At 40.6% G+C, this 18,382-nt stretch overlaps 2 protein-coding genes across 2 annotated transcripts; both read left to right on the top strand.

Moving 5' to 3' along the window:
* Window positions 1-651: 651 nt before the first annotated feature.
* Window positions 652-1,599, top strand: LOC118533691 (olfactory receptor-like protein OLF4). Its single transcript, XM_036089093.2, has one exon. The coding sequence runs from the start codon at window positions 667-669 to the stop codon at window positions 1,597-1,599; it is 933 nt and encodes a 310-aa protein (XP_035944986.1). The 5' UTR covers window positions 652-666.
* Window positions 1,600-17,317: 15,718 nt separating this feature from the next.
* Window positions 17,318-18,250, top strand: LOC118533665 (olfactory receptor-like protein OLF4). Its single transcript, XM_078061912.1, has one exon. It carries the CDS (start codon window positions 17,318-17,320, stop codon window positions 18,248-18,250), a length of 933 nt encoding a protein of 310 aa, XP_077918038.1.
* Window positions 18,251-18,382: the final 132 nt, after the last annotated feature.

The following is an 18,382-nucleotide window of genomic DNA, read 5'->3' as shown; positions in this document are numbered from 1 at the left end:
GTTAAAGATAGAACTGATCTATGACCCAGCAATTGCACTACTAGATATTTAACAAAAGAATACAGAAATATTAATTCAAAGAGATATATGCACCCTAATGTGTTTAGCAGCATTATCTACAATAACCAAACTATGGAAACAGCTTAAGTGTCCATCAATAGGTGAATGAATAAAGAAGATGTGGTATATATATGTACAATGGAGTATTTCTCATTCATAAAACAAAATGAAATCTTGCCATTTGCAATGACACAGTGGAACTAGAGAGTACTATGCTAAGCGAAATAAGTCAGAGAAAGACAAATACTATATGATTTCACTCATATGTGGAATTTAAGAAATAAAACAAATGAGCAAAGGGGAAAAAAAAAAACAAACAGAGAGAGACAAACCAAGAAATAGACTCTTAACTACAGACAACACACTGATGGTTACCAGAGGGGATGTGGTGGGGGGATGGAGGAAATAGGTGATGGGGATTAAGGAGGGGACATGTGATGATCACCATACTGTACACGTGAAATGAATATTACACTGGAGGTTAACAACTGGAATTTAAATAAAAACTTAAAAAATAAAAAAATGAATAATAAGTACATAAATGAAGCCCATTTGCTTGAAAATTATTATCTTCTTTTTTTCTTCCCTTATAGTCTCCACCACCACATGGAATCAGACAATGATACACAAATTTCAGAGTTTCCTCTTCTGGGATTATCAGAGGAACCAGAACTACAGCCCCTCATATTTGGGCTCTTCCTCTCCATGTACCTGATCACTGTGTGTGGAAATCTGCTCATCATCCTGGCCATCAGCTCTGACTCCCACCTCCACACCCCCATGTACTTCTTCCTTGCCAACCTGTCCTTTGTAGACATCTGCTTCACCTCCACCACCATCCCCAAGATGCTGTGGAACGTCCAGACTCAGAGCAAAGTCATAACCTATGCGGGCTGCATCTCACAGATATACTTTGTCCTACTCTTTGCAGGCTGGGATGATTTTCTCTTGACTGTGATGGCTTATGACCGCTTCGTGGCCATCTGTCACCCCCTGCAATACACAGTCATCATGAACCCCTGGCTTTGTGGACTGCTGGTTCTGGTGTCCTGGGTCATCAGTGTTCTGAATTCCTTGTTACAGAGCTTAATGGTGTTGCGACTGTCCTTCTGTACACCGGTGGAAATTCCCCACTTTTTCTGTGAATTCAATCAGGTAGTCGGGCATGCCTGTTCTGACATGTTTCTTAACAACATGGTGATGTATTTTGCAACTGTGCTGCTGGGTCTTGCTCCCCTGCCTGGGATCCTTTACTCTTACTCTAAGATTATTTCCTCCATATGTCAAATATCGTCAATTCAGGGCAAGTATAAAGCTTTTTCCACCTGTGCATCTCACCTCTCCGTTGTCTCCTTATTTTATTGTACAGGCTTAGGAGTGTACCTTAGCTCTGCTGCTCCCCAGAGCTCCCACTCAAATGCAGTAGCCTCGGTGATGTACACCGTGGTCACACCCATGCTGAACCCCTTCATCTACAGTCTGAGGAACAAAGACATAAAGAGGGCTGTGAAAAGAATTGTTGGGATTCCAGTAATTTAAGGGTCAGTGGTCTTGGGGTTGAAGAAGTGCCCATGATTTCAGGGCTCAGAGCCTCAGAGTCAGGAACTGCCATTCTTTGATCAGACTGTGGAGGTACAATCGGCTCCTTCTATTCATTTCCTGGAATTTCCATTAGTTTGAATTCAACTTTTCCATACATTTAAGTAACTCACTTTATTAACCTTCTATTCTGTCTGATACACAGACAGCTTTCACTTTGTCTACTTTCATATATTCCTAATGATTTCCCCAACCTTGAATCACAAACGCCTGGAAATTTCTGTATCTTACAAGGGGCAAGTTGGATTTCTTCAAACTAATTTCATTTCAAGTAAGTTTTCCCTAGATTTCCCAAAAGAATAATCATGGGTTGTATTCTTCATATGGAAGATACTACCTTGGCCACTAAGCCCTTCATATAACCTTACTGTGGAGGAGAATACAAAACCACAGTTCTCACCCTGAGTCTGTCAGTCTTTTTACATATATACCCTTACTCCTCTTCCTGAAAATGTGGTCTCTAACATTGTTCTGTTTAAGTCTCAGGCTACTGACAAGGATGCTTAGGCTAGGAAAGCCCAGACATTCCCCTGCACCCCCGTGCTTGTAGACATTCCCATAAATACTTCCCTGACCAGAGTTTCTGCTGTGGCTGCACCAGCCCCTCGGTTCTTATTGTGACTGCAACATACACCTCAGCAACATCCATCAAAGAACTTTAAAAAACCAAGGTTTATTCCTCAGGTGCTGGAGGGGCACATGGGATAACCAAAGGCCATTTGGGGAGGTCTCAGAGGAGGAGAGAGGCATTGAGAGGGAGAAAGAGAGAGCATCACTTAGGGATTTGTCTTTATTAGGGTTCATGGCCAGAGTATATAGGGGTTTGTGGGTTCATGCTTTATTGGAGAATCTTACATGATTAGAATTTGGGTGCTGAGTGGGGAAAAGCAAGGTCACTCATGTGTCAGTATGAAGGTTACCAGGGCTTTCTGAAGAGGTACTTCATGGCTGGGGGCAGCCTGAGGGCTTATCTGGTAATAGTGTTCCACAATTGTATTTATTCAACATGGTTGTCCTTGAATTGCATGCCTCAGAAATCAAAAGCTTAATTTCAGGCACTTATTCTACAAACATGCTCCTGTGTTTCCTAACCAGTCTCCTCCCTTTTTTCCCTCAGAGGTAGAATTTACTGATTCTCAGTTGCATATAACACCTAGTGCTCATCCCATCAAGTGCCCTCCTTAATGCCCATCACCTAGTTACTCCATCACCCCACCCACCTCCCCTCCAGCAGCCCTCAGTTTGTTTCCTAGAGTCAGCATCTCTTATGGTTTGCCTCCCTCTCAATTTTCATCTTATTCTATTTTTACTGTAATTCAGCTCAGTGTACAGAATTCCTACCATAGCCACTGGAAAACACTGATTAGCAAGAATATCTCTTCCAGTGCAGTCTACATGGAAAGACAAATTTGAATAAATAGATTGACCTTATATTTTCTTAGTGTCAGGATGACCATAAGTATGATGAAGCAAAATTTCAAAACACTCGTTTTGTTACTATGCAAAATATTTCTTTCTTTCTTTCTTTTTTTTTTTTTACATCACAGCTCATGCTGTGCATCTATTTATTGAAGCATGAAAGATTGATGTCCACAACTGAGGAGGTTTATTCATTGAGGTGAAGGGTTGGTTAGAGTTTTCTATGTTTTACCACCCATTATCTCCCTATTTCTACTAGAAAACATCCAATGCTACCTGCTAATATGGCTCTTTCTATTGTTACACAAAATAATTCCCTTTTCCTAATATTTGTCACAAATGCTAAGGGATGGCGAATGAATAGTATCAACATCATTCATTTTGTACCTTCTTCCTGCTCAGAAATCTCTTCCACCTGCATGACCAGAGGATGCTTCACAGATAAGCTGAATGTCCTGCTGGTCATGTGGTTCAGGATCACCATTTCTTCTGCACCAATATGCCTGTCCTTCAAACTGTCCCAGTGACCCAGAAGGAAGCCCACATATAGTCAACTGGTCATAAAGTCATCAGAAATAAACTTGAATAACAGAAAGATCATGACTGCTCTCCTTAATATCAGATCATATACCACAAATAAAAAGCAGCACATGTTCTAATTGCCTCATGTCTGTTTGTGAGATTATTGTGTCAGTCAGCTCCTGCTGTTTAACAGGCTGTCCGTGTCAAATGGGATATTATACTGATGTGGGGTGGTCAAACGCAATGGTCAAGAAATAATTCTTGAGACAGTTTTGGCGCAAAGATATGCTTTTATTATAGCACAGAGACAGGACCTGGAGGCAGAAAGAGCTTCACTGGGATTGTGAAGAGTGGCTGATTCTTGTGGAGGGAGGGGGGTAGAGAAAATGTAAGTTTCTAAGGAACTTCTGTATGCTGAACATGAGGTTTACAGGACCTTAGAGGTCAAGCTGTTGTCAAGATAAGGTTGCTGTCAGTCTCTAATGAAATATCAATATTAAGGCAGCCATGAGTTCCTCGGGTGGTGTCACAATCTGAATGTCTGAGGGATTCATCAGGAGCTGCAGATTGTAAGGAGATTGCCTTTTACCTACATTTCTCTTGCCTTTGTTCTCCTCACCAATAATGTCTTTACAGTAAAATGGCATTATATTCTCGGAAGCATTTCTGATCTCTGATGGGCTCCTCATGGGTCTGTGGTCAGGAGTGAGTCTCTAAATTGTGTTCCTAAGGTTCATCCATGGTGTTGTATGTGGCTGGAGTGCTCTTCTGTCTCAGCCAATTTATGGCCTTATTACTACATTTCTATATGTAAGATATTCTTCTATTTAGAAATTAAATGGAATTAAGTGAATTGTTTGAATTTCATCCCACTGTTCCTACATCTAAGGAAAATACTTGTTTTCCTTCCCTGTTAGAAGAGGTCTCTTCCAAACCTTCAATGGAGAATCAGCTACCTGTGCTCTAGATCCTACCCTTAGCCAAGCACCGTAGATATTTTAGACTTAATTCAATTATTGCAGTATAATGACATACAATAAACTGCATATTTAAAGTATAGAATTTGATGAATTAAAGGAGCTACACAAAAATGAAGAGTACATAGTGCGTATTTCAATTTGTGTATAATAAGACTGTTAGGTAAGCTTCAACTGCTTTTTAGGTAATTATTAAAAATTTAAGCTCCCTGAGCCTCTTTCCTTATTTCTCAAGGCAGTGCAGAATACTAACTATAATGTTAAATCAATCTTGTAAGAAAAGGATAAAATGTATGGAAATTCATTTTTACTCCTAAGAAAACATTCCAGTGTAGTGGTTGTGACTTGTGTGTGTGTGTGTTTGTACACATTTTTCTTTCAAATAAGCGCACTCCCAAATGTTCATACAATTTATGATATCATCTTTAATGTTGAAAGAAAACTTGAGGAAGAGGTGGAAAGGATAGCACTGAAAAAGAATGAATGGTTGAATTAACATGAAATAAAAGGGTGCAGATATATAGACACAAAATCATAAATTACAATGAGTGACCTTAATTTTGATTCTGAGTTCCCTTCCTATGTCACTGCCTCAAAGGCCCCAGAATCAGACCACAAGCACATTTATGCCACGAGGAATTCACCATACCAGCTGATGGGGCAGAATGTCTCCAAACTGATTTAATTTTTTTCTAATTAATGTGGGTTCTTCAAATGTAATTTGCCCTATCCAAGGGAAGTGCTGAATGAATTGGAAAGATTAAACTTAATATCCTCAAATAATTTTATTGGCTATGTCCATATGAGATTCCTCCTGCTGCTGTAAAATATCCCCACACTACTTGTTTAAAAAGAACACATACCTACTCTTAAACTTCTGGAAGCAGAAGCTTGAAAGGAGTCTCATACTGCCAATAGGGACATGTCTGTACAGTTAACTTCCTTCTAGAGGCACATGGGAGAATCTGTTTTCTTTCCAATTCTAGTCTCAATTTTTGGCCACCTGCATTCTTGGTTCATGGCTCTTCCTCCATCTTCAGAGCCAGCAGGGCAGCATTTTCAGTCTCTCTGACACCAACTCTTCTGTCTCCCTCATCAACATTTGGAGGACCATTATGATTACCTTGTCCCACCTGGACAACCATCGCTAATCTTTTTATCTTAATAGCAGCTGATTAGCAACCCTGTTCAATCTGCTACCTTAATCCTTCCTTGCTATAAAAAATAACACCTTAAAAGTACTAGTGATAGTTCTATTTTGAACTTTTTGAGGAACCTCCATATTGTTTTCCAGAGAGGCTGCACCAGTCTGCATTCCCACCATTGGTGCTAGAGGGTTCCCCTTTCCCACATCCTCACCAACACCTCTTTTTTCATGAGCTGTTACTTTTAGCCATTCTGACAGGTGTGAGGTGGTATCTCATTATGGTTTTGATTTGTATTTCCCTGATGATGAAGGATGTTGAGCACTTTTTCATGTGTCTGTTGGCCGTTTGTGAAGAGTGATATTTTTACTTATTCCTTGCTGATCTGAATGCCTTTTATTTCTTCTTGTTGTCTGATTGCTGAGGCTAGGACTTCCAGTACTATGTTGAACAACAGTGATTACAGTGGACATCCCGGTCGTGTTCCTAACCTTAAGGGGGAAGCTCTCAATTTTTCCCCATTGAGGATGATATTAGCTGTGGGTCTATCCTACATGGCCTTTTTGGCTTTTTTGTGTTTTTTTATTATGTTCAGTTAGCCTATGTATAGCACATCATTAGTTTTTGATGTAGCATTCAATGATTCATTAGTTACATATAACACCCAGTGCTCATCACAACACCTGCCTACACTGCCTTTTTGATGTCGAGGTATGTTCCTTCTATTCCTACTGTCTTGTGGGATTTTTTTAATTTAATTTTATTATGTTATGTTAGTCACCATACAATGCATCATTGGTTTTTGATGTGGTGATCCACGATCCATCGTTTTCATATAACACTCAGTGCTCCATGCAGTACGTGCCCTCCTTAATACCCATCACCGGGCTAACCAATCCCCCCCTCCCCTCCCCTCTAAAACCCTGTTTGTTTCTCAGAGTCCATAGTCTCTCATGGTTCATCTCTCCCTCCAATTCCCCCCCCCATTTTTCCCTTCCTTCTCCTAATGTCCTCCATGCTATTCCTTATGTTCCACAAATAAGTGAAACCATATGATAATTGACTTTCTCTGCTTCACTTATTTCACTTAGCATAATCTCCTCCAGTCCCATCCATGTTGATGTAAAAGTTGGGTATTCATCCTTTCTGATGGCTGAGTAATATTCCATTGTATATATGGACCACATCTTCTTTATCCATTCATCTGTTGAAGGGCATCTCGGCTCTTTCCACAGTTTGGCTATTGCGGACATTGCTGTTATGAACGTTGGGGTGCATATGGCCCTTCTTTTCACTACATCTGTGTCTTTGGGGTAAATACCCAGGAGTGCGATTGCTGGGTCATAGGGTAGCTCTATTTTTAAATTTTTGAGGAACCTCCACACTGTTTTCCAAAGTGGCTGTACCAACTTGCATTCCCACCAACAGTGTAAGAGGGTTCCCCTCTCTCCACAACCTCTCCAATATTTGTTGTTTCTTTCCCTGCCCATTTTTGCCATTCTAACTGGTGTAAGGTGGTATCTCAATGTGGTTTTGATTTGAAGTTCCCTGATGGCTAATGATGATGAACATTTTTTCATGTGTCTGTTAGCCATTTGTATGTCTTCTTCAGAGAAGTGTCTTTTCATATCTTCTGCCCACTTTTTGACTGGATTGTTTTTTGGGTGTTGAGTTTGAGAAGTTCTTTATAGATCTTGGATACCAGCCCTTTATCTGTAGTGTCATTTGCAAATATCTTCTCCCATTCTGTGGGTTGCCTCTTTGTTTTGTTGACTTTTTCCTTTGCTGTGAAGAAGCTTTTTACCTTGATGAAGTCCCAAAAGTTCATTTTTGCTTTTGTTTCACTAGCTTTTGGAGATGTATCTTGAAAGAAGTTGCTGTGGCCGATGTCCAAGAGGTTACTGCCTATGTTCTCCTCTAGGATTTTGATGGATTCCTGTCTCACATTGAGGTCTTTCATCCACTTTGAGTTTATCTTTGTGAATGGTGTTAGAGAATGGTCGAGTTTCATTCTTCTGCATGTGGCTGTCCAATTTTCCCAGCACCATTTATTGAAGAGACTGTCTTTTTTCCACTGCATGTTTTTTCCTGCTTTGTCAAAGATTATTTGACCATAGAATTGATCCATATCTGGGTTCTCTATTCTGCTCCATTGCTCTATATGTCTGTTTTTGTGCCAGTACCATGCTGTCTTGGTGATCACAGCTTTGTAATATAGCTTGAAATCGGGCAATGTGATGCCCCCAGCTTTGTTTTTCTTTTTCAACATCTCCTTGGCAATTCGGGGTCTTTTCTGATTCCATACAAATTTTAGGATTATTTGTTCCAGCACTTTGAAAGATGTCATCGGAATTTTGATCGGGATGGCATTGAAGGTATAGATTGCTCTGGGTAGCATAGACATTTTCACCAGGTTTATTCTTCCGATCCATGAGCATGGAATATTTTTCCATCTTTTTGTGTCTTCTTCAATTTCTTTCATGAGTGTTCTGTAGTTCCTAGAGTACAGATCCTTTACCTCTTTGGTTAGGTTTATTCCGAGGTATCTTATGGTTTTTGGTGCTATTGTAAATGGAATCGTTTCTCTAATTTCTCTTTCTACAGTTGCGTTGTTAGTGTATAAGAAAGCAACTGATTTCTGTGCATTGATTTTGTATCCTGCCACATTACTGATTTGCTATATGAGTTCTAATAATTTGGGGGTGGAATCTTTTGGGTTTTCCACATAAAGTATCATGTCGTCTGCGAAAAGAGAGAGTTTGACTTCTTCTTTGCCAATCTGAATACTTTTTATTTCTTTTTGTTGTCTGATTGCTGTTGCTAGGACTTCTAGTACTATGTTGAACAATACTGGTGGGAATGGGCATCCTTGATGTGTTCCTGATCTTAAGGGAAAGGCTGTCAGCTTTTCCCCATTGAGGATGATATTCGCTGTGGGTTTTTCATAGATGGATTTTATGAACTTGAGGAATGTTCCCTCTATCCCTATACTCTGAAGAGTTTTAATCAGGAAAGGATGTTGTATTTTGTCAAATGCTTTTTCTGCATCAATTGAGAGGACCATATGGTTCTTCTCCCTCCTCTTATTAATGTGTTCTATCACATTGATTGATATGTGAATGTTGAACCACCCTTGCATTCCAGGGATAAATCCCACTTGGTCATGGTGGATGATCCTTTTAATGTATTGATGGATCCTATTAGCTAGGATTTTGTTGAGGATTTTGGAATCCATATTCATCAGGGATATCGGTCTGAAATTCTCCTTTTTGATGGGGTCTTTGCCTGCTTTGGGGATTAAGGTAATGCTGGCCTCATAGAAGGAGTTTGGAAGTTTTCCTTCTGTTTCTATTTTTTGAAACAGCTTCAGTAGAATAGGTATTATTTCTTCTTTGAATGTTTGGTAGAATTCCCCAGGGAATCCATCAGGCCCTGGACTCTTGTTTTTTGGGAGGTTTTTGATCACTGCTTCAATCTCGTTACTGGTTATTGGCCTATTCAGGTTGTCAGTTTCTTCCTGTTTCAGTCTTGGCAGCTTATAGGTTTCCAGGAAGGCCTCCATTTCATCCAGATTGCTCAGTTTATTGGCGTATAGTTGTTGATAATAATTTCTAATACTTGTTTCTATTTCCTTGGTGTTGGTCATGATCTCTCCCCTTTCATTCATAATTTTATTAATTTGGGTTCTTTCTCTTTTCTTTTGATAAGTCTGGCCAGTGGTTTATCGATCTTATTAATTCTTTCAAAAAACCAACTTCTGGTTTCGTTGATCTGATCTAGTGTGTTTCTGGTTTCTAATTCATTGATCTCTGCTCTAATCTTAATTATTTCTCTTCTAATGCATGGCTTAGGCATCGTTTGTTGCTTTTTCTCTAGTTCTTTAAGGTGTAGAGTTAGTTGGTGAATTCAGGATTTTTCTCCTTTTTTGAGTGAGGCTTGGATGGCTATGTATTTCCCCCTTAGGACCGCCTTTGCAGTATCCCATAGGTTTTGGACCGATGTGTTTTCGTTCTCATTGATTTCCATGAATTGTTTAAGTTCTTCTTTGATTTCCTGGTTGACCCAAACATTCTTTTTTTTTTTTTTTTTTTTTTTTTTTTAAAGATTTTATTTATTTATTTGACAGAGAGAGACACAGTGAGAGCAGGAACACAAGCAGGGGGAGTGGGAGAGGGAGAAGCAGGCTTCCCACCGAGCAGGGAGCCCGATGCGGGGCTCGATCCCAGGACCCTGGGATCATGACCTGAGCTGAAGGCAGACGCTTAACGACTGAGCCACTCAGGTGCCCCTGACCCAAACATTCTTGAGCAGAGTGGTCTTTAGCTTCCAAGTGTTTGAATTTCTGCCAAATTTTTTTCTTGTGATTGAGTTTCAGTTTTAAAGCATTGTGGTCTGAGAATATGCAGGGAATAATCTCAATCTTTTGGTATCTGTTGAGACCTGATTTGTGACCCAGTATGTGGTCTATTCTGGAGAAAGTTCCATGCGCACTCGAGAAGAATGAGTATTCTGATTGTTCTAGGATGAAATGTTCTGTATATATCTTTGAGGTCCATCCGGTCCAGTGTGTCATTCAAAGCTCTTGTTTCTTTGTTGATTTTCTGCTTAGATGATCTGTCTATTGCTGAGAATGGAGTATTGAGGTCTCCTACAATTAATGTATTGTTATCAATATGACTCTTTATTTTGGTTAACAGTTGGCTTATGTAGTTGACTGCTCCCATGTTGGGGGCATGTGGAGTATTGAGGTCTCCTACAATTAACATATTGTTATCAATATGACTCTTTATTTTGGTTAACAGTTGGCTTATGTAGATGGCTGCTCCCATGTTGGGGGTGTAGATATTTACAGTTGTTAGATCTTCTTGTTGGATAGACCCTTTAAGAATGATTTAGTGTCCTTCTGTGTCTCTAATTACAGACTTTAGTTTAAAATCTAATTTGTCTGATATAAGAATTCCTACCCCATCTTTCTTTTGAGGTCCGCTGGCATGGAAGATGGATCTCCATCCCTTCACTTTCAGTCTGGATGTGTCTTTAACTTCAAAATGAGTCTCTTGTAGGCAGCATATGGATGGGTCCTGTCTTTTTATCCAATCTGCAACCCTGTGCCATTTTATGGGAGCGTTTAAGCCATTCACGTTGAGAGTGATTATTGAAAGATATGAATTAATTGTTATCATGTTGCCTGTGAAGACGTTGTTTTTATAGATTGTCCCTGTAAATTTCTGTTGTAGATCACTCTTAGGGTCTTTCTCCTTTTATAGAACTCCCCTTAATATTTCTTACAGGGCCAGCTTAGTGGTCACATATTCTTTCAGTTTCTGCTGGTCTTGGAAGCTCTGCATCTCTCCATCCATTCTAAATGAAAGCCTTGCCGGATAAAGTATTCTTGGCTGCATGTTCTTCTCGTTTAGTACCCTGAATATGTCTTGCCAGGCTTTTCTGGCTTGCCAGGTCTCTGTGGATAGGTCTGACGTTATTCTGATGTTCCTCCCTCTGTACGTAAGGAATCTCTTCCCCCTAACTGCCCTTAAGATGGTTTCCTTGCTTCTTAGATTTGCGAGTTTTACTATTACATGCCGGGGTGTTGGCCTGTTTTCCTTGATCTTGGGAGGGTTCCTCTCTGCCTCTAGGACGCGAATGTTTGTTTCATTCCCCAGATTAGGGAAGTTCTCAGCCAAGATTTGCTCAAATACATCTTCTAGTCCTCTCTCTCTCTCCACTCCCTCTGGGATTCCAATTATTCTGACATTGGAACGCTTCATGGTGTCACTTATTTCTCTGATTCTATTTTCATGGATTCTGAATTGTTTTTCCCTGGCCTCGTCTTTTCCCATTTTATCTATTATATTGTCTTCCAGGTCACTTATTCGTTCTTCTGCCTCACTTACCCTAGCTGTTAGATTATCTAGATTGGATAATCTAGATTGGATTGGATCTCATCGATAGCATTTTTAAGTTCTGCCAATTCACCTTTCATTTCTGCCCTTAGAGACTCTATGTTGCCATTAATTGATTTCTCCGTTCTAGCCATTGTCTTCACAATTGCTAGCCTGAATTCCATCTCCAACATCTTGGTCATATCTGCATCCATTTGTAAATCTGCAGCATAAGTCATAATCTCTGAGTCTTTTCTATTTTGGGAGTTCCTCCTCCTAGTCATTCTGTTGAGGGGTGGTTGAGGGAATGTATAGAGTCCAAATTATTGACCAGAACCCAAGCAAGATGCACCTGTTTTCTTGGGACCTTAGGGTTGCTGGCCTCTTGTTTTCCCAGCCTGTCTTCTGTGGGAGGGGCCTGCCACGCTGTTACTCAGGAAACCCTGTTTGGGTTGAGTTGCCCTGCCCCCCTGTGGCGGGGGATGGGCTCAGTGGGAATCAGTTTTTGGAGCTTTTGTTCTCTGGCGCCTTTCCCTGGCGGCTTTCCGCGTCTCTTCCGTGAGTCAGAGCAGAAGAGACCGTTTCCAACCCTCTGCCTCAGAGCAGAGAGACCGCAGTCTGTTCTTCAGTGAGCTCTCCAGGCCACACTGTCTCCGTTTCTGTCCGTGCTGCTATAAACTGCAGTGGCCTGGGTTGTGCACCCCTCTGCAGTGCCCCCAGTCCTGCCTCCAGGTCGGGGCATGTCTCTGCCCTTTGTGCTTCTAAAACCACCAGCCGCCCCCAGTTCACGCGCCCGCGACCCCGCCGCTCTGGGTTTCCATTCTGGGGGCTGCCCTAAAGTCCTTTCCCCGCCGCTACCAGTCTGTGAGTCTGTGCCTGTCCCCAGCGCGAGAGGCTGTCGCTCATCGGCAGTATAGGATCCCCACGGCCAGGCTCCCTCCTGCTGCTGTTTATCCTCCGATATCTGCCTGCGGAATCACCACTCCCCGCTTTGTACCTCAAACCAACCGCCTGCAATATTCTGCTTGTAGGGATCCAGATCTTCTTACATCTCAGGTTGGTTTCATGGGTGCTCAGAGTGGTCTGGTAGATATCCAGCTCAATTCCGGGGACCAGTTGAAATAGGGTCCCCTACTCCTCTGCCATCTTTCCTTCTCCTTACATCATTATTTTTTGATGTAGTGTTCCATGATTCATTGCTTTCGTATGGCACTCAAGGCCCACCACATACTTGGATAGTCAATGTGGACAGATCACTAGACAGCACCAAGCACCATGTCTACAATGCAGATTGGAGTTCATAAATGTACTTCCTCAGGGATAAGATGTTTATAAAATTAAATCAAACAATCCCTATGAGATGCAAGCTCATGTTATAGTACACAAAAATATCTAAACACATCTGTTATAATTATCAACCATTTTATGACAAAGGGCTACGTGATAGCTCTTAACTTATATAAAGAAATTCCTAATTGTAACAGCGAACATGTCTTGAAGCCAGTGTGTGTGAAGGACAAGGTTTATTATAAGATGAAGCCTCTTCTCTGCCTTTTTGAAAAGAAGAATAGACCCTGTCTTGAGACAACAGGACTGGGTCCCCACCACGTGTAAATTCTTTGAAGATAAAGAGACCTAATCCAGGCAGGTTACTAGGTCTTAGACTTGGAGAAAACTGTAACTTGGAGCTGAGATAAGATGCTAGGAGATTCACACATCAGGAAGGGGGCAAGTTCAGGGAAAGGGAGTAAAAGGAATTTTAAAAATTACCAAAAACTGGATTCACTTGACCTCTAACCCTGTCTTTTGGGAACTGAGATTCATTAAGAAAACATCCTTTCTATCCAGAGGACTTTTCCACTTGGGAATCATGTGCATAGAGACTGGACTCACAAAAGGGAAATGAGCCTAATGAGCAGATACAGGGAGCTGTAAATACCTCCTCATCTCCAGTCTTTCAGCCTCTGCAACCTTGGATGGGAAGGACCATGCTTCTTGTCTGTTTGTTCCAAGTCCTTATTCTGGCTGGAGTCCGATGCTTCACTCCCTCCTGCCTCGGATGAGGACAGAGCTTTAGGACCTATCATCTGCTGTCCAGGGAGGAATTCAGACTTCCTCAGGACACCTTCCTGCCAGACACCCCAGCCAGGTGAGTCCAACACCCCAGTGGACTGTGGATGACACGGTCAGAATGGAAGCCAAGAACATTGACCAATCATCACCTGAGAGCCAATTCAACTTAGCCCAGAGCAAAAGATCCCTGTGTTTGTTTGATTGATTGGTTGATTGATTGATTGATTGGTTGATTCAGAGCCTCCTGGGTTGTGTTATTCCCCTGTCTTTCTCAGCCCCACCATCCTGGTTATGTTAGGAATGGATCCAACCCAAGTATGCCAGGTAAGTGATCTTTCTCCTGTAAAGTGCAGAAATGCCAATTCTTAAGCCTCCCATGGACAAATAATATATATAAATATATATATATATTTATGTATATATGTATATATATATGCATATATATAATTGATTAATTTATTCAGAGCTAATGTCCATTTCACAGAGTGACTGCTACTCACATTTTTGAAGGTCTTTCATATTCTTTGTCATTAAATTGCTATTATTGCAATGCTAGAAAAAGTATGTTGAGATTGTTAAACTCAAAGTGTGGTTCTAATCCGGTATGATTTTGTCTCCTGAGGGTCATTGATCACTGTCTGGAGCCAGCTTTGCCTGTCACAGTGGAGAGGGGTGCATGGAGGTAATGTCTAAACACCCTACAATACACAGGACACCCCAGGGCAGGCTCTGGCCAGAATGTCCATGGTGCAAAGATAGAGAAACCATGAGGTAAAGAATATCAGTATTTGAATCATAGCTGCATTCAGGTTCTGCCTTCAATCTTGTAACAACTTACATTTCTGCCAGCAAATTCACAGTAACCCCTTGGACACCAGTTTAAAAGTTCCAACCACAAAGAATGTAACAACTCTATAAGTTTTTGTTCCCCAGGCTGCTGGTGATAGAGATGTTTCTTACTGTTCTTAAACTATCCCTCAGTTTCAGTGAACTTCATATATTTGATGATCATTCTTACTTGGTTTTATTATTATGTACTCATATGTTATTCTCTTTCTCGAGCTCTCTTTTATTTTTAAAACACTATCAGCATTTCAAATGATTTCTTCAGATCCTTATTTCTCAATTGACTTTTAGAACATATTTTTACCATAAAAATTTGACATTTTATTTAAATACATCTACCTGCTTACTTCTGAGTTTCTTGTTATATTTAAGTGGTGGTGTCCAACTGAAATTTTTGTGTGTAGTTTTCTTGATGTTCTAATATATGCTATGGTTACACCAATATCAAGGTCATAATCCTCTGAGTTTTAGTAAGATCTGAGAGAGGGGACCAATTTCATATTCTTCCAAATAGATATCCCTTTATGTCACCATTTATTTAGCAATTCAACCTTTTCCAACGAAACTGAAATGCAATCTTGCCATGTAGTAAATGTCCTTAGACACTGAGACCTAATTTCTGACACATATAACAAATAAAAACTGAGGATCTGTCATGGCCAGAACATTCTAGGAACATCACATGTTATTACATGTAATATAACATTACATGTTATATCCTTTCATATCTAGGCTTTTTCCAATTTAGTTATTAATCCATGTTGATATCATTGATGATTGCTATTTTATATCCCATTTCAATTTGCTTTGGTTTTTCATACAAATTCACCTAGGACAGTTGTTTTGAAACTACTCATTTTACATTTTAACCTGGTTTTGTGATCCCTTCATATTTTTCATTCTCTAATTTTTCATATTCTTAGGTCTTTTTATATTAAGCACTTATATTCACATAACTTGGTGAAAAAAACAAAAGTAAACCAGGAAGGTGAAGTCCGTGGACTTTTGAATCATGTATCATAACAGAGGACAGAGCACAATGAAATAAATGTGTGTATGATATGAAGTCTGCAGACAGAATTATCTGAAGCAAATTATTGAGTACAAAATGATTGAATTGTCATGGTGTGGACAGGATTACAGAGCATGGTCTGTGGACCCCTTTGCACATTGGATGAAATCCAGTTTGAGGATTAGAGTGTTCCCCTTGGGTTTGTCAAAGGAGAGAACAATACCCAAAGCTCAAGAATATCAATAAAAAGATGCCACATTACAGAAGGGAGAAAGGGGCTAACCTCATTTCCTATCAGACCACATATAAAGAATCGGCCAAATAATAATGCAGGAGGTACAGGAAAAATAAGTCTTCTATGCTCGATATAAAAAATGCCCAACTTTTGTTGTTTTGTATACACTTCCTTTTGTGGGGTGTTGGTTTAACCCTTTGCTAATTTGGGGGGGTGTACAATATAAATATATATATTACACCTAATTAGAACCACACAGTGAGTTTAACAATCTCAACATAATTTTTCTAGCATTGCAGTAATGGCAATTTAATGGTAAAGAATATGAAAGACCCTCAAAAGTGTGAGTAGCAGACTCTCTGTGAAATTGACATTAGCACTGAATAAATTAATCAATTATATATATGCATATATATATACATATATACATAAATATATATATATTTATATATATTATTTGTCCATGGGAGGCTTAAGAATTGGCATTTCTGCACTTTACAGGAGAAAGATCACTTACCTGGCATACTTGGGTTGGATCCATTCCTAACATAACCAGGATGGTGGGGCTGAGAAAGACAGGGGAATAACACAACCCAGGAGGCCACGGTGTCCTGTGTGTGTGTGACTAATAGAGTGTGAGCAGCCCCCACAACAGGGTGCCAGGACTCATAACTCCCAACATGACACAACACAGGGGCCAGAACTCGATCAAGAGAGGCCACTAAGAAGGGGATCTTGTTCAATTCATGGGATGCCTCTGCATTATGATGAATACAGTGAGAGAGGCAGTGTGGACAAGGAAGTCCCTGTGCCTTGAGGGTTCAGAGGTAACAGAGAGGCTACTTCCCTCCTCAGCATGTCTGACAGTGTCTCTCCTCAGTCTCCCTCCTGTTCATTCCCCTTGCAGCACTGGCTTTGCTTCTTTGACTTGAACCTTGGAAACAAGTACCTTCCTCAGGGCCTTTACACTGGCCATTCCCTCTGCTGGGCACACACTTTGCCCATATTCCTTCATCTATCCCTCTGTCTTACTCGAGGTCTGTGTTCCAGTGTCACCTTGTTTGCAGAATGGCCTACATACCCATGAAAATAGCATGCCCTATTCACTCTCTGCTTTATCCCTGCTTTCCTTTTCTTCATACCACCTGCCACCACCTGAAATACTATTTAAATTTCTTATTTGTTAATGTATTCTTTCTCCATCATTGAATGATAGGGACTTTTGTTCTTTACCACCCCATACTCCTTGCCTACACAATGCCTAAAATGTAGATAGCATTCAATTTATTTTTCAGAAACTTAGAATAATTTTTAAATTAAAATTATAGAATACATGGCCTTTGGTAAAAAAGTGATTGGAACAAAAATTCCAAAACTATGGGGGTATAGAAGTTCCCCTAAAGTGCACCATATGTAAGCACAACATATTAAAGTAAATTTCTAGAATATAAAATTTAAAAAGTAGCATTTAAAAACTGAGAGTAATATAAGATCGTGTGAAAATTAGTCATGCTATTTGCTTCTGTCCTTGAAGTCACCTCCACCACATGGAACCAGGAAATGAAACACAAATTTCAAAGTTTCACCTTCTAGGACTATCAGAGGACCCACAACAGCAGCCCTTCATATTTGGGCTTTTCCTCTCAATGTACCTGATCACTGTGTTTGGAAACCTGCTCATCATCCTGGCCATCAGTTCAGACTCCCACCTCCACACGCCCATGTACTTCTTTCTCGACAACCTGTCCTTTGTAGACATCTGTTTCACCTCCACCATCATCCCCAAGATGCTATGGAACATCCAGACTCAGAGCAAAGTCATAACCTATGCAGACTGCATCACACAGATTTATTTTCTCATACTCTTTGCTGTGTCAGAAATCTTCCTCCTGAGTGTGATGGCCTATGACCGGTTTGTGGCCATCTGTCACCCCCTGCACTACATGGTCATCATGAACCCCCAGCTCTGTGGACTGCTGGTTCTGGTGTCCTGGATCATGTCTATCCTGAATTCCTTGTTACATAGTTTAATGATGTTGCGGCTTTCCTTCTGTACACACTTCCAAATCTCCCACTTTTTTTGTGAACTCAATCAGATGATCCAACTTGCTTGTTCTGACACCTTTCTTAATAACTTAGTGATGTATTTTGCAGCTGTCCTGTTGTGTGGTGGTCCTTTTGCTGGGATCCTTTATTCTTATTCTAAGATTGTTTCTGCCATATGTAGAATATCATCAGCTCAGGGCAAGTATAAAGCATTTTCCACCTGTGCATCTCACCTCTCTGTTGTCTCCTTGTTTTATTGTACATTGCTCGGTGTGTACCTTAGCTCTGCTGCTCCCCAGATCTCCCACTCAAGTGCAGTGGTCTCAGTGATGTATACCGTGGTCACCCCTATGCTGAACCCCTTTATCTATACCCTGAGGAACAAAGATATAAAGAGGGCTCTGAAAGGAATCATCAGGGTTCCAGTGATGTGAGGGCCAATCATCCTGGGGCTGAAGAAGTGCCCATGATTGCAGGGCTCACAGCCTCAGAGCCAGGAACTGCCATTCTTTGATCAGACTGTGGAGGTAGAATCGGCTCCTTCTATTTATTTCCTGGAATTTCCA

The sequence above is a fragment of the Halichoerus grypus genome, chromosome 1 (assembly GCF_964656455.1).
Source record: "Halichoerus grypus chromosome 1, mHalGry1.hap1.1, whole genome shotgun sequence".
NCBI classification, from domain to species: domain Eukaryota; kingdom Metazoa; phylum Chordata; class Mammalia; order Carnivora; family Phocidae; genus Halichoerus; species Halichoerus grypus.
Note: the sequence above shows the minus strand (reverse complement) of the source record. Positions and strands in the feature narration are given on the sequence as shown.

Coding starts and splice junctions, on each gene's coding strand:
- LOC118533665 (XM_078061912.1), top strand. CDS start 17,318: ATGGAACCAGGAAATGAAACACAAATTTCAAAGTTTCACCTTCTAGGA.
- LOC118533691 (XM_036089093.2), top strand. CDS start 667: ATGGAATCAGACAATGATACACAAATTTCAGAGTTTCCTCTTCTGGGA.